The sequence below is a fragment of the Microcaecilia unicolor genome, chromosome 1 (assembly GCF_901765095.1).
Source record: "Microcaecilia unicolor chromosome 1, aMicUni1.1, whole genome shotgun sequence".
Lineage (NCBI taxonomy): Eukaryota > Metazoa > Chordata > Amphibia > Gymnophiona > Siphonopidae > Microcaecilia > Microcaecilia unicolor.
The window spans coordinates 237,913,219-237,929,585 of record NC_044031.1 but is presented as its reverse complement, the minus strand read 5'-3'; the positions used below and the strand labels follow the sequence as shown (position 1 = coordinate 237,929,585).

The 16,367-nt window shown below is 44.4% G+C and overlaps 1 protein-coding gene across 1 annotated transcript in view; it reads left to right on the top strand.

Moving 5' to 3' along the window:
- Positions 1–16,367, top strand: part of GABBR2 (gamma-aminobutyric acid type B receptor subunit 2) — a 1,273,589-nt gene that overhangs the window by 672,021 nt on the left and 585,201 nt on the right. Inside the window, exon 5 of the mRNA XM_030209562.1 lies at positions 5,509–5,574. Coding sequence (XP_030065422.1) covers positions 5,509–5,574 — 66 coding nt within the window. The remainder of the gene's footprint in view (positions 1–5,508; positions 5,575–16,367) is intronic.

Here is a 16,367-nt window from a genome sequence, read left to right as displayed (position 1 = left end):
AGCTTTGCTCTGCCCCTATTCTGTCCTGCACTACCCAGATAGTGCTAGGAAGGTCTGACCAGGTATTCAGTGGCGCTGTCTAATTAAGTACTGCTCAATATCTCGCTAGGGCTAGTCAACAGGAGTTAGGAGCTGCTCCTAGCTAGTTAATTCCTGATGAATATTGACCCTGTTGAATTCAGTGCACAATGGATTTGTTGATTGGAAGATTCAGCACTTTATGTCACCAAATATCAAGGGAATGCTAGCCCAGAAGCACAAGTAGGACTGAGTGCAGAATGTAACATAGTCTATGAGTGTAAAATTTGTATAGAACTTGCATAGAATATTTAGAGATCTGGATGGAACCTTTTGGAGGCTTTTCTGGCTTTATGTGGATTCCACTGAGAGACCAAATTGAACTGATGTGGAAACTTATGCCAAGAAAGAGCATGAATACCAGTCTTGAAAAGTGGATTCCACCACAACAGCAAGCATCTGGTAGTCTGAATATTGGAGGGAAACTAATTGTCCAGCAGTCTCAGGGTGTCCATAGTAGAAGACAAGATGGCATTTGATTGCAGTTGTGTCGGTGGTTCAGCTCCAAGAATATACTAGGGTTGTATAGGGTCAAATAAGTCATCTTCAAGTTGCAGCCACAAAGGTGTCTGGGAAAGAGAGGTGTGCAGCTATAGAATCCCGTGTGAGAATGAATACAGAATATTTATAAAAATGAGGGAAGCTGACACCCCCTTGGGTTTATTCGAGTTGGAGGTGCGCATTGTTATGTGAGGCCTTTTATTCTTCTAAAGAAACAGAGACAAAATCTAATCAATGGCCTTATAAAACTGCTGGGAAAAATAAATCAGAATCATGGACAAGTGGAGAGAGGACCATTGTTTCTACAGGTCTGAGATTTTATTCAGTAAATGTTTCTCATTGTTATGCAAAACATCGTCTGTTAGGAGAGAAAAGCACGGAAACCAATGACATCAAGTGCTTTAACCAGCGCAGCAGTGTATAGAAATTTCTGAAATCTTGCAAAGATGAAGAATTCTAAAAGCTGCTTCACACCCAAAATAGATTAAGGGGTCCTTTTAGTATAATGAGATAAGCTGTTAATGCGCACATTAAGGTGTGTAAACCGCTATCACAGAAGTGCGCTAACAGCTACCATAGTGGCATGATGTTTTTCTCATGCAAATTTGCACGTTAACTGAATATTGTGTTTGGAAGCAGGAACTAGGAGTGGAGGAGTAGCCTAGTGGTTAATGCAGTAGGCTGAGAATCTGTAGCATTGGGTTTGATTCCCACTGCAGCTCCTTGTGACTGTGGGCAAGTCACTTAACCCTCCATTGCCCCAGGTACAATATTTAGATTGTGAACCCACTAGGAACAGTGAAAGTACCTGCATATAATAAATGTAAACTGTTTTGATTGTACCACAAAAAGGCAGTATATCAAATCTCATTATCCACTGGCAGCCCTACCATTAGGCCAACTGAGGTGGGGATGTCAGGTGGCACTCTCCATGGAGCAGCATTTCCCTCCTCAACCCTCTTCCCCACATTTACCTTCTTTTTTTTAATTTTCCAAATGGCAGCAGTAGCAGCGATTCCCTAGGCTGCTCTGCCACCAGCACTGGCCTCTTCTTCCTTCTGCGACTCACCTCTTTACGTAACTTCCTGTTTCCTCAGAGGCAGGACGCAGTAGAGAGAAGAGGCTGGTGCTGGTGGTGGGGGAGCCTATGGGAATCACTGCCACATTTTGAAAAGAAAAAAAAGGTAAATGCGGGGAAGAGGGTTGAGGGGGGGGGGAAGGGGGGAGATGTCACATCATGGCTGGATGGGGACAGGAGCAGCATCTCATCTCTGTCTCAGGTGGCAGATTGCCTTGAGCTGCCCCTACCATTATCCATATAGATACCTAGCTAGGTGGGTCATGAGCAGAGATTGGGTGTGGACCACATAATGTGGTGAGCACACAGTAATTAAAGTGTGCTGACTTCCATTTCTTCTCAGTGTGGCTTCACATAGGGCCTTCTCAGTAAGAGGTGCTGTGTGCAGTCATACTAATTGCAACTAAGTTCTACACTCGCTAATGCCCATGCCCATGTGTTAATTGCAGATGACATGTTGGGCACGCTCCCAACGATTAGCACACAGCCTTTGCATGCAGATTTTTGCTGTTAGGTCATGTTAAGTGCATAAACAATGCACTTTAGTAAAAGACTCCCTATTTTTAAAAATCAAAAAAAATGTTGAATGCTGCAATTAAACTATTGAAGATCACACAGTGTGAATGTAGAATGTGCTTTTCTTTTCTTTTCTGTTTTTTTTTTTTTTAACTGATATATAGCCAGTGGACAAAACAGCCTGCATGAGCACTCACTGAAAGTGATTCTGCTTGTGCAGTAGAACTTCAGAGACACTTCTTGCAAAGACTTTCATGGGCTCTTATCTAACAATCCGACATTTTTGTGAAGAATGCATTCTTTAGGCAAATATGCATGGTCTCAAACAGAAGCAGCCTTATAAGGATGTGCATTCATTAGTGCATTTGGTTCGTTTGAATGCATTGGGCACCTTAAAAATTTTATTGCATGCAAACTTGATTGTATGCACATACCTACAAAATGTCCAAAGTTGGAACAGGAAACAACCTCTATGGAAGATCTTGAAGCTTGGGCAGGAGTTTAGTTTGTTTGGCCTCTCAAACCAGCAATGCGTTTTGCTGCTTGTGTATGTGTGCGTGCCTGTGTGTGCTTTATAAAACAGATATAGTCGACCTATAGAGATTAATAGGCCACATTCATAGGCCCATTTTATATAGAGAGTAGGTAGGGATGGAATTGAGATGTCCAGGTCGGAACAAGCTCAGTTTCAATATTATTCTAAAAATGAATGGCATGAACCCGGCAACTTCCACAGTGAACTGGTACCGCTTCCATATATAGCTGCCTCATTTTAAAAACATGTAAGGGCTGCCAATCAAGCAGTGAGGCTGCAATTTTAATTTGCTTTCATTTTGGAGGTGGAAATAAAGAATGGGAGATTAAGAAGAATGACTCTCATAATCCCTCATGTAAAGCACTGTGTGTGTCTCTGAGCTGGTGTAAAACTTGACAGGGATATGTTTTCTGAGATGTGATTTTTGCCCCTTCCGTGCTCTGCCATACCATATCATTTTAAAATCTTTGTGTGGTGTGGCTCACCATATGTAAATAACAGCCTTGTACAATTGTTAGAGTCAATATTCAGAGGGGTTTAAGCAGGCAAGAGTGACTCCTGCCCATTTAAACCCTGATGAGCTGGCCAACCACTGATATTCAATAGCACTTAACCAGGGCCGGTTCTATAGGCAGATGGTAGGGAGGGGGCCCCAAAACTTTCTTGCAGATTGCCCCTCTTTCAACTTCAGACAGGTTTGGGGCCCCCAGTGACATGGGGGTCCAGGGCAATTGCCATGTATGCCCAACCCTAACACTGGCCCTGCACTTAACCAGATAGTTCCTCTGAATATTGGTTCTAACCAGTCACTCCCAGCTAGGTTAGGGGTGGAGTTTGGGTGGAGCCACTACTTACTAGTTAGCAGCAATATTCAGTCTACTAACCGGCTAAGTAAGAAGATAAAGCTGTTCTAATTTTGTGCTGAGTTAACCGGGAACCAGTATGAATATCAGCCGGTGTCTAGTTAACTTCCGAGTTACTGCACTAACCCAGGTATTCCATGCTGGAGGCTGGATATGTCCAAGCATTGAATATGCGGGGATAGTTCAGCCCACGGACTTATAATCTGTGAGCAGATTATAAACCACTTACCACTGCCGACTAAATACTAGGCCTGGTATTTACATATATATGCGCTCTATACATGTAACTGCTGTATTTACATATGGAAATGTAATTAAATTAGATACCTTAACCCAGTGGCGTACCAAGGTGGGGGCGGTCCGCCCCAGGTGCACGCCGCTGGGGGGGGGGGGGTGCTGCGTGCCGGTCAGTGTCATTCGTTTCCATGCTCCCTCTGCCCCGGAACCTGTTCCGGCCTGGGGCAGAGGGAGCATGGAAACGAACAACGCTGACCGACGCGCGACACCCCCCCAGCGGCGTGCACCCGGGGGCGAAGGGGTTCTTTCGCCGGGGTGGGGGTGTGTCCTTTCTCCGGGGTGGGGTTCACGCTGCACGGGGGGGGAGGGGGGCGCTGCACTCAGGGGGGCGGGGCGCATCCGAGATCCACCCCGGGTGTCAGCGCCCCTAGGAACGCCACTGCCTTAACCTCTTAGGTGGCACCAATTGTAAAATAGCAAAAAGAACAATCTGATGCACATGTACTTTGGCGTGCAGGTCAGAGTTTCAGCATCAACGTATTGGATTTGATGCTTTTGACAAGTATAAATGAAAATGGCAAGGAACTGGGACTTTCTGTGAGATAGTAGGGTGAGAGGTGCATGGGTCATGGGTCTAGCAGCCTAACTTCCATTTCTAAAGGTATAGTCACCCTTTATGAGATTACTACTTCTTAAGCACTTTTGCAAAACCTTCATGTTGATGTTCCCAAGGGTGTAATTTGGGTAGATGCAGAGGTGTGATGCATGTGTGTGTTTTATAAAATACATGTGTTCATATGTGGATGTGCACAGACACATTTACACGTTTCAATGTGTGTCTAATAATTTGTTCGCTGTTGGAACAGGGTCTTGTAGCTTATTTTATAATGGTGAATTGGTACCTATGTTGTATTTATAAAAGAGGTATCATTTAGGCCTCCTTGAATAGGTCCCCAGCTATAAAATTAAGCCTTAAATGTTGAGTGCATCTTTGTTACCATTGCTATGCAGTCTTTAGCATGGCCTTGGTAGGGCCAGCAGCATCAAGCATACCATTAGCTCAGTATACTGAGCTCAGTGTACTGTAGGTAAAGCCAACAACTAATTCATATTATCTGGTTTTAATGACCCCAGTATTTTTTCTTTGTTCTTGTCTTTTTTTTTTATATGTTTTCTTATTGTATCAGGGTCTAGCGTACTTGTGAGAATAAACAGTAAAAGAAATTCTGCATTATTGTCTGATGTTATATGTTTAATATCTAAATTTAAAGGTATAAAAGGGAATTAAGTGGTCAATATTCAGCCAGCAGTGCTCATCATTTTGCTGACTGCTGCAGGCATTATGCTTGGAAATTCAATACTGGGCCATATCTGGGTTTTGGCATTGAAATTATGGATTTGTGGAGCTGACTAAAACATAGCTGGTTAAGTGCAATATTCAGCACTTAGCCTACTGTGAGGCACTTCATAAAGGTAGGACTGACCTTTATGCGGTCTTGTTTATGCATTTACCCTGTCTGATTGAGTGCTGAATATCACACTTAACTGACTATGTTTTAGCCAGATCCACAAACCCGTAATATCGCACTTAACCAGCCAGGTACTGACTCCACCCCCAGAATGCCTCCAAAATAGCTGGTTTTGTGCATTATTGCCATGATCATCATACAAAAGAACTAATTGTATTTATTTTTCCACAGAATAATGATGTTCGGATAATCCTTGGGCAGTTTGATGAACTCATGGCAGCAAAAGTCTTCTGCTGTGTAAGTTAAAATGCATTCATTTGTATCAGTGGGATAAAGTTGGCTTAAAGTCGATCTTGGGGAGGTTTCTGAGGCAGGTTGCAATCAGCTGGGGATTCAGAAGGGGAATGTCGTAATTGGCGGGGGAACAGTAGAAATGACAGAGGCACTTATTCTCAGCCAGTATTCAGCCAGGACCTACATAAGTATCTGATGCATGTCCCGGCTTAATATCAGCCAGAACCTGAATAAGTATGAGTGCACAGGAGATGGTCAGACCTGGATATTCAGTGCTGGTGCCCAGACAGGTCCCCACATTGAATATCTGGGACTAACATAGCTGGCGATAGTCAGCGTTTAAAAACATGCTGACTGCTGCCAACTGAATATTGATCAGCCTATAAATACATACAAAGAGTTGAAAGTAGGCTAAGGAGGGCAAATTGTTGAAAAGTTGAACTGTATACTTATGTCATCACTATATAGAATTCTCCACTTCCTTGTCATCTGAGTAGATGAATCTAGAAATTTATGGGTTATGCCCATCGACCAGCAGTTGGAGATAGAGAACACAAACTGAACTGTGTTATATAGGACTGAATGCATTCTGGTCAGTCAGTATTCTGTCTCTATCAGGTGGTGCATGGACTTCCATAAGCTCCTGGTCCTTTATGTAAGGAGAGTAAATAAAAGCAAGAGAAAAAGGAAACCGATATGGTTCTCCAAGCAAGTGGCTGAGAAAATAAAGGCTAAAGAGTTAGCGTTCCAGAAATATAGAAAATCTCAAGAAGAGGAACACGGGGAGGAATACCGGGTGAAACTGAAAGAAGCCAAGAGAGAGGTACATCTGGCGAAGGCGCAAGCGGAAGAACAAATGGCTAGAAATGTAAGGAGGGGCGACAAAAATTTCTTCAGGTATATTAGTGAAAGAAGAATAACTAAAAAGGGAATTGTGAGACTAAAAGATACAGCGAACCGCTATGTAGATAATGATGAAGAAAAAGCCAATTTGCTAAATAGATACTTTTGTTCTGTTTTCACTGAAGAAAATCCTGGAGAAGGACCGCGAGGGTCTGGCAAAAGTACACCTGAGAATGGAATGGATATAGCACCGTTCACAGAAGAGAGTGTGTATCAACAACTTGGAAAGCTAAAGGTGGACAAAGCCATGGGACCGGATGGGATCCACCCCAGAATATTGAGGGAGCTCAGAGAGGTTCTGGCGGGTCCTCTTAAAGATTTGTTTAATAAATCCTTGGAGACGGGAGAGGTTCCGAGGGACTGGAGAACGGCGGAGGTGGTACCTCTTCACACAAGTGGTGATAGGGAAGAAGCTGGAAACTACAGGCCGGTAAGCCTCACTTCGGTTATTGGAAAAGTAATGGAAGCCATGCTGAAGGAAAGGATAGTGAATTTCCTAGAAGCCAACAAGTTGCAAGACAACGTGGTTTTACCAGAGGGAAATCGTGCCAAACGAATCTCATTGAATTCTTTGATTGGGTAACTGGAGAATTGAATCATCGACGTGCTATAGACGTAATCTACTTAGATTTTAGCAAAGCTTTTGAAATGGTTCCCCACAGGAGGCTTTTAAATAAACTAGAAGGGCTGAAGATAGGTCCCGAAGTGGTGAACTGGATTAGGAACTGGTTGACGGACAGACGACAGAGGGTGGTGGTAAATGGAGTTCGCTCGGAGGAGGGAAAGGTGAGTAGTGGAGTGCCTCAGGGATCGGTGCTGGGGCCAATTCTGTTCAATATATTTGTGAGTGACATTGCCGAAGGGTTAGAAGGTAAAGTTTGCCTATTTGTGGATGATACTAAGATCTGCAACAGAGTGGACACCCGGGAGGGAGTGGAAAGCATGAAAAGGGATCTGAGGAAGCTAGAAGAATGGTCTAAGGTTTGGCAATTAAAATTCAATGCGAAGAAATGCAAAGTGATGCATTTAGGAAGTAGAAACCCACGAGAGACGTATGTGTTAGGCGGTGAGAGTCTGATAGGTACTGAGGGGGAGAGGGATCTTGGGGTGATAGTATCCGAGGATCTGAAGGCGACAAAACAGTGTGACAAGGCGGTGGCCGTAGCGAGAAGGTTGCTAGGCTGTATAGAGAGAGGTGTGATCAGCAGAAGAAAGGAAGTGTTGATGCCCTTGTACAAGTCGTTGGTGAGGCCCCACCTGGAGTATTGTGTTCAGTTTTGGAGGCCGTACCTTGCGAAGGATGTTAAAATAATGGAAGCGGTGCAAAGAAAAGCTACGAGGATGGTATGGGATTTGCGTTCCAAGACGTATGAGCAAAGACTTGCTGACCTGAACATGTATACCCTGGAGGAAAGGAGGAACAGGGGTGATATGATACAGACGTTCAAATACTTGAAAGGTATTAATCCGCAAAAAAATCTTTTCCGGAGATGGGAAGGCGGTAGAACGAGAGGACATGAAATGAGATTGAAGGGGGGCAGACTCAAAAAAGATGTCAGGAAGTATTTTTTCACGGAGAGGGTGGTGGATGCTTGGAATGCCCTCCCGCGGGAGGTGGTGGAGATGAAAACGGTAACGGAATTCAAACATGCGTGGGATATGCGTAAAGGAATCCTGTGCAGTAGGAATGGATCCTCAGAAGCTTAGTCGAAATTGGGTTGCGGAGCAGGTGGAGGAAGAGAGGTTGGTGGTTGTGAGGCGAGGATAGTGGAGGGCAGACTTATACGGTCTGTGCCAGAGCCGGTAATGGGAGGCGGGACTGGTGGTTGGGAGGCGGGAAATACTGCTGGGCAGACTTGTACGGTCTGGTGCCCTGAAAAAGGCAGGTACAAATCAAGGTAAGGTAAGGTATACACATATGAGTTTATCTTGTTGGGCAGACTGGATGGACCATGCAGGTCTTTTTCTGCCGTCATCTACTATGCTACTATGTTACTATGGTCTCCTCTGAGAAATTGGTTCCTGTTCTTTTTTAGTTCAGGTAAGCCTGGGGAAGATAAGACTGTTGTTAGTGCCTTCTGGGCTACACCTGGTGGTGCTAGGTCACTCCCTCCCTTTCCCCCCCTCTCCTTCCTCAGAATTTTTTTTTTTATGAGAGCAAGTTTTCACTCCACAGACCTTGTCTGCTGTGGGCAGCTGTCCCTTATAGGGGGTTGAGAAACACTTAAACCCAGAACTTAAACCCGCAGCATTCCTATGCCCTTATTTGCAGTGAGTACACCTTTAAATTGTCAATTTCTGTCATCTCTAGTGGTACCGCAGCCTGCTTTCACTTTTTTTTTGCAGTGTCTCTGGTAATTGCGGCTCCAGTGGCAGTGAGCTGCATTTGCCTCTGATGTTTTTTTTTTTTCTGGGCTTCTCTGCTTCCCTCGGGTGTCAGTCATGGCGGGTGCTGTGGATTCCCATGCAGTGCTTACTGACTCCATGTCGGCTCCAGCAGCGGTGGCTATTTTGGAAACATGTGGTTCCACTTCTTTGGCTGAGTCTGTGTCTGTTTCACAAATGGCTGTGCCTTTGGGAGTTTCTGCTTTGACTTCTCAGCCCTCCTGCATTGATTCTTTAAATGCAGCTGAACAGGCACCTTTTTCTCCTGAGTTTATTCTCTTTGTGCCTCAGGCATATTTAATGAAGAGGGCTCTCCCTACTACAGAAGTTCAGCAGCAGCTTGCAGGTACCCAAGCTCCATCCTGACTTGGACCCTGACTCTCCTTGCTCATCTCCTCTTTCAGAAGGGGACCTGCCTGTAGTCTTCTCTGCCAGAAGCTTTGGAGGAAAGGGTGCTTCCCCTGGATGAGATGGATGATCCCACAGTGGTGACAATGTTCCACAAAGAAGAACTTCCTTCCTTTATCACAAAGGCCTTAGAGGAACTAATATTTCTTCTCCTTCTCAACCTGCCTCTGTGCCTAATCTAATGATAGCTAGTACCAAGAAGCCTCCTCGTTCATTTCCAGTTCATGAGATGATGCATGAATAAATTATGCAAGATACTCCAGACACAGGTCTGAAGGTGGCCAGGACTATGGCTTGCATATATCCAGTCTCCCCTGAAGAATTGGACAAATTGAAGTTGCCTAAGGTGGATGCCTTGATGGCAGCTGTAACCAAAAAGACAACCCTCCCTTTGGAGAGAGAGTTAGCACTTAAGGATTTACAGGATAGGAAATTGGAATGTGCGCTCAAGCTTTCCTTTGAAATTTCTGCATTGTCTCTTCAGGAGTCCATCTGCAGGTCCTATGAGGCCAGCGCATGTTTGAGCTGGGTACAGTGAGCTGCAGATACCTTGTCAATTGTGGACTGGTTTCCATCTTTTGGAGTTTCTGGCTATGGAGACAGGTTTGGCTTATTTGGCAGACTCCTTGTATGATCTTATAAGGGCTTCAACTAAGCAAATAGCCTTATCAGTTACGGCCAGGTGAATATTTGGCTCAGGCATTGGTCAGCAGATGCTGTCTTTAAGCAGTGCCTGACTAAGCTTCCACTTTGGGAAGATCTGGAGAAGTTGATTAAGGACTTGGTGAGTCCAAGGCTGAATGCTTGCCGGAGGATAAACCTTTCTCTTCTTTCAGATATTCCCAATCTCATCCTCGACTTAAGGATATGAAGCGTTACAAACCAGACTATGCTCCTTCCTATCAAAAACCCAGGTATCAGCTGAAGCAGCCCTTTCATAATGACAAAGGGTCTTCCCAACAGTCTGTCAGGTCCACTTCTGCCTCCCACAGTACCTAATTATGGGGTGCCAGTCCACTCTTTGCTGCTGTCCATAGGAGGTTGTCTTTCCAACTTTTATGAAGAATGGACCAAGATTACATTAGATCAGTGGGCCTTAGACATCGTCAAAGAACAATAGAAGTTAGAATTCCCCTCTCCCATTGCATATTTTTCTTGGATTCCCCGTGCAAAGCCTGGCACAAGTGTCATGCAGAATCCTCAACCTCACAAACTCTTCTCTCTTTGGGGGCTGTTCAGCCTGTTCCGCATTTGGAACAGGACATTATTTCATCTATTTTGTTGTTCCAAAGAAAGGAGGGTCCTTTCATCTAGAGCTAGACCTCAAGAGAGTGAACAGATCTCTTCGAATCAGGCATTTTCTCATGGAGACCCTGAAGTCAGTGATAGGTGCAGTACGTACGTGAGAATTTCTCACATCATTGGACCTCAAGGAAGCATACTTCCATATTCCCATTTGGTCTCCTCATCAGCGTTTTCTGCACTTTGCTGTTCTTGGGATCCATTTTCAATTCAGGGCAACGCCTTTTGACCTCCTTACAGCTCCTGGAACTTTCTCCAATCTATTGGTGGTCATAGCGACATTTCAGATAGAAGAAGGTATTCCAGTTCATTCGTACTTAGATGACTGGCTGATCAGGGCCTCTTCTTTCCAAGAAAGTATTGCTGTCACCTCTCTGGGGTGGGTGATCAACCTTCCCAAAAGGCAGTTGCAGCCATCGCAAATCTGGAATATCTAGTTTGGTTCGATACTCTACAAGGCAAAATTTTTCTTCCGGATCACAGGAGAATCAAACTTCAAGACCAGATTCATCATTTGCTTCAGCTTCGGAGTCCTCGAACTTGGTACTATGAGCAAATCCTGGAGTCTATGGCGGTGACTCTAGAGGTGGTTCCCTAGTCCAGGGCTCACATGAGGCCGCTGCAACAGTACATACTGTCCCGCTAGTCTACAATGTCTCTAGACTACCGCTAGCGGCTTCGCTGGGCCCCTCAAGCAAAGTCCATCATGACATTGTGGCTTTAGAGGAAAATCTTCTCCAAGGGACTTCGTTGACCACCCCACACTGGGTAGTGGTGGTAATGGATGCCAACCTGAAAGGCTGGGGAGTTCATTGTTGCCATCACACTGCTCAAGGTCTTTGGACTAAGGCAGAGGCCTCTTGACCCTTCAGTTGGCTAGAACTTCGAGCAGTCAGTCTTGCTGTGAGAGCATTTCAGGCCATTCTCACAGGAAACCCAGTCTGGGTACTGTCGGACAATCTGTCTGCAGTAGCCTATATAAACCTGCAAGGAGGCACACAGAGTATGCAGCTCGCTCTAGAAGCTTGTCTCTTACTCCAGTGGGTGGAACATTTCTTGCCCATAATTTCAGCAGCTCATATTACAGGGACAATGAATGTCTGAGCAGACTACCTCAACAGAAACTCTATGAATGCGGGAGAGTGGGAGTTGTCAGACAGTTTTTTGCATGATTGCTCACAAATGGGTAACTCTGGCACCGGATCTGATGGCGTCTCATCACAATGCAAAGAAAGTTCAGTTTGGAGGGGTTAGATGTTCTTCAGGACTGGCTGGAAGAAGAACCACTGTATGTCTACCCTCCCTGGCCGATTGATAGGTCTTTTGATATGCAGGATTTGTCATCATCCATGGTGGGTGATTGTTGTAGCATTGGATTGGCCCAGGAGGCTATGGTATGCGGACTTAATACAGCTCCACATGGGACAAACTCTTTCGCCTATCTCTGCATCAGGACCCACTCTCTCAGGGACCCATCCAGATGGAGGATCCCTCCCCCTTTGATCTTATGGCTTGGCTATTGAGCGGTCAAAGTTAAGGAAGAAAGGTTGTCCAGAGGATATCATTTCTACATTGCTGCAGGCCCAGAAATGTTCCACCTCTTCTGCAAATGCACAGTTTTGGAAGCTTTTTGAGTCGTGGTGTGAGGAGAGAGCTATTTCTCCCTTTCATTCATCTTTGCCACAGATTTTGGCCTTCCTTCAGGACAGTTTTAAGAGAGGCCTAGCCTATAACTTGCTCAAAGTTCAGGTGGCTGCACTATCCTTTTATCGAGGATGTTTATCCAATACTTCTTTGGTGGCACACCCAGATGCAGTATGTTTCCTTAAAGGGGTCACAAAGGAAACAGCGAGGGTGACTCAATGAAACGATGATGCTGTATGTGGTCTAGAAGGTTTATTGAACCAACAATAACGACTCTATGGTCAACACAACTTGACATGGCCGTGTTTCAGCCCCTTCAGCCTGCCTCAGGAGTCTTCCTGTGATGTATAGATGAGTAGGTAGAAGTCACTTGCTGTATATATTTCAAGCTAAATCACTATAGATATGCTTCAGTCTTGTAGCAGCCAGTTGCGTTGTGTTGACCATAGATTTGTTACTGTTGTTCAATAAACCTTCTAGACCACATACAGCATCATCGTTTCATTGAGTCACCTTCGCTGTTTACTTTGTGGTATATTTTCTACGAGGTTTCTTGTTCTTCTGTACCCTTGTTGTTGTCCTTAAAGGGGTCAACTATATTAAATCTCCTTTGCAGATTCCTTGTCCTGAAGGAATCTTAATCTGGTTCTCAAAGTTCTTCTTGCCTTTTGAGCCATTAAGGAAATCTACGATTATGATCTTACGTTGAAAGCAGTGTTTCTGGTGGCCATAATGTCAGCCAGACAAATTTCATAGATCCAAGCTCTGTCATTCCAAGTGTTCTGCCCCCATATTCATGGAGGCAGGTTGTTTATATATATGTATATATATATATATATATATATATATATATATATATATATATATATATTGGACATTGTTATAACAGATTGCATTGCCTGTAACACATTACATTGCTTGTGACTTTAAGAATGGCAGGAATATTAGTCTTCCTGCAGTGCTCTGTAATAGGCTTTTCCTGAGCATATGTACCAGTTCCCTGTGCCTTGTGGAACTTTTCCTATCGGCTAGCTTCTTGTCTGTTTATGATGGGATGTAACCTGCACATTTTTTTCTCCACTGAGTAATAGGAATCTGTCAGAAGCATGCTTGTTATAGACTGAATCTAACACTGTGCTTGGTGCTTTAAGCCTTTCAAAATCTTTGTAATGTCATCAGATTTTCAGCACTTAAAGTATTGACAGCATTACTCATCAGCAAATGCTGAGATTTCATGGCTTTCCTGGTTACAGGGTGAGCTGGTAGAGGACAGACTCCCAATTCTGCAGGGCAGAGACTCTTGTGCATCACTACAAACTGTATGTCATATTTTCTTTGTTTGATTTGCATTAAAGAAGTTTTGATTCAACAGTTCTGAGTCTTCACAGTGATGTTCTATACTACGGTTTAGCTGACAGTCTAGCTAAGTGTATGAGACAACACGTCTGCAAGGACTGTACACCATAGGTGCCGACTCCGTGGGTTCTCGAGCACCCCCAATATTTTAACCCACATCACCTTCCTGCTGCCCAGAACTTAAAACTCCTCTTACCTTGGTCCCAGCAGCAGTGAAAGGTGAGCAGGCTCATCTTCAGCCTTCCCTTCTTTCTCAGCTCTGGTCCTGCCCTCATTTCCTGTTTCTGCGAGGGTGGGACTAGAGCGGAGAGAGAAGGGAAGGCTGAAGACGAGCCTGCTCGCCTTTCACTGCTGCCGAGACCGAGGTAAGATGAGTTTTAAATTTCTGGGCAGCAGGAAGGCAAGGACGAAGAACTGTTGTGGGAGAAGAGGTTGGGCTGGGGTTGGGACTGGCACTCTGAGGAGAGGGGGACCTGGAACTTGGAGGAGAGGGGGGGCCTGGAACTTGGAAGAGAGGAGGGGGCCTGGAACTTGGAAGAGAGGAGGGGGCCTGGAACTCGGAGGACAGGGGGGCCTGGAACTCGGAGGACAGGGGGGCCTGGAACTCAGAGGAGAGGGGGGGCTGAAAAGGGGCAGATGGTGTTTGGGGTGAGTTACTGGACATGGAGGGGAGGGAGGAGAAATCGCTGGACATGGAGGGGAGGGGAGAGAGGAGAAATCGGTTGACATGGAAGAGAGGGCAGGGAAAAGATGAGACTTGTTGGACATGAATGGAAGGCAGGGGAGAGAGGAGAATTCACTTGACATGGATGAGAGGGGAGGGGAGAGAGGAGAATTTCTGGATATGAATGGAGGAGAGGGCAGGGGAGAGAGGAGAATTGCTGGATATGAATGGAGGAGAGGGCAGGGGAGAGATGAGAATTGCTGGATATGAATGGAAGGGGGAGGAGAGGGGGGAGGGAATGCACCACCTGTAAAAAAAAAAATTTCAGCGCCCCCAATCATTTTGAAAATTTGGCTCCTATGCTGTAAACTAGGATCCACTTCTTCATTTCCCTGAGAATAGGGTTTCTATCCAAACAGTTTCTTCATTCTTACCTAAGGTCATTTTTGCGTTTTACCTTAAACAGCCTTTGTTTCTACCTTCCATCACAAAGGAGGATTATGGCCAATAATTTAGCACATTATGCTCCCTTGTTGTCGAATTCTTCTTCATTATCTTGAGATGATTAATGAATTTCTGTCTGTCAGATCATCTCTTTATCCTTTTTTTCTGGTTCAGATAGAGGAAATGCAGCTTCTAAGGCTACTATAGTGCTTGCACACTTTTTCAAAAAGTTATTGGGTGGATGTTGCTGCTAGATCGGAAGCAGTTATTGGTGTGTCAGTACTATTTGCAGCTGTCTCTGTTCCCCACCCAAATTAAGGACTGCTTTGCTACATTTCATAAATTTCTGGATTCATCTGCTCTGATGACAATGAAGGAAAAATGGTCTTACCTGATTATTTCCTTTCCTTTTGTCATAGCAGATGAATTCAGAACCCCTTCCTCTGTGTTGTCTTTCATGGTACCTTGTTGGTTTGTCTATTTAGATCATTGTGTGCTCTTTGCTGTTCATACAGATTGTATTTCTTCATACTTTATTACACTTCTTTGTGGGGAAGGAGACATTTGTTTGCATTGTGTTGGTTCTTTCCTTCTGCTTTGTTATGAGCAATACTGACTGACCAGAATGCATTCCATCCTATATAATACAGTTTAGTGTGTTTTCTCTATCTCTACCTTCTGGTAGATGGACCCATAAGTTTCTGAATTCATCTGCTATGACTAAAGGAAAGAAAATTATCAGGTAAGATATAATTTTTCCATTTTCTCATCTCAAGCACTGTACATAATGATCCAGATCTGAATGTCACAGTGAGCATTAGTTCAATATCCATTGTGTCACAAGCTGGTTCACACCTGTTCCTGTGTGAGATATATATCCACAGCTCCAAATACAGCTATATAATCACTATTTGGGAACTTAATTGGTAGTTTATAGTGAAGATGAGTAAAGATGTGCAACATTATTTAAACTGGGCTTGTTGAACAAGTCAGTGAACCAAGAAAATGTTCATAGGTTAGTTGAATTAGTAAACAGTTTATAAAGAAAAATCAGAAGTGTATCTAAAGAATTTTCTTTGGGGTGTCTTGGAAAGCCAATAACGGGTTTATGAGATCTATTTTTGACTCAGAGTAGATATTTCAGCTTTTCCTGCATCTGAGGTAAAATCAGAGGAAAATCTGAAATAATGGAAGGCTGACCTCTAGTGGTAGTACCATGAGACGACCACTAGAGCTTATGTCAGGTGGCAGTCATGTTAGTACATGGAGCTCCTGCTGGGATACCTCTACTGGACTACCAGGGCTATACGTTTTTAGTTATTAACTGCCTTTACTACTACAAATCATTTCTACAGCGCTACCATTCGTACGCAGCGCTTCACAATTGAACATGAAGAAAAGACAGCCCCTGCTCAAAGGAGCTTACAATCTAAATCAGGACAGACAGACAGGACAAATAAGGGATAAGGGTAGGTCAGACAGATAGGACACATAGGGAAAAGGGGACTATTGAAGAGAGGAAGACAAGATAAAGGTTACGAGCAGGTGACAGGGTAGGAATTAAAAGCAGCATCAAACAGGTAAGCCTTTAGCCCGGATTTGAAGGCGGCCAGGGATGGAGCTTGACGTAATGGCTCAGGAAGTCTATTCCAGGCATAAGGTGCGGCGAGATAAAAGGAACGGAGTCTGG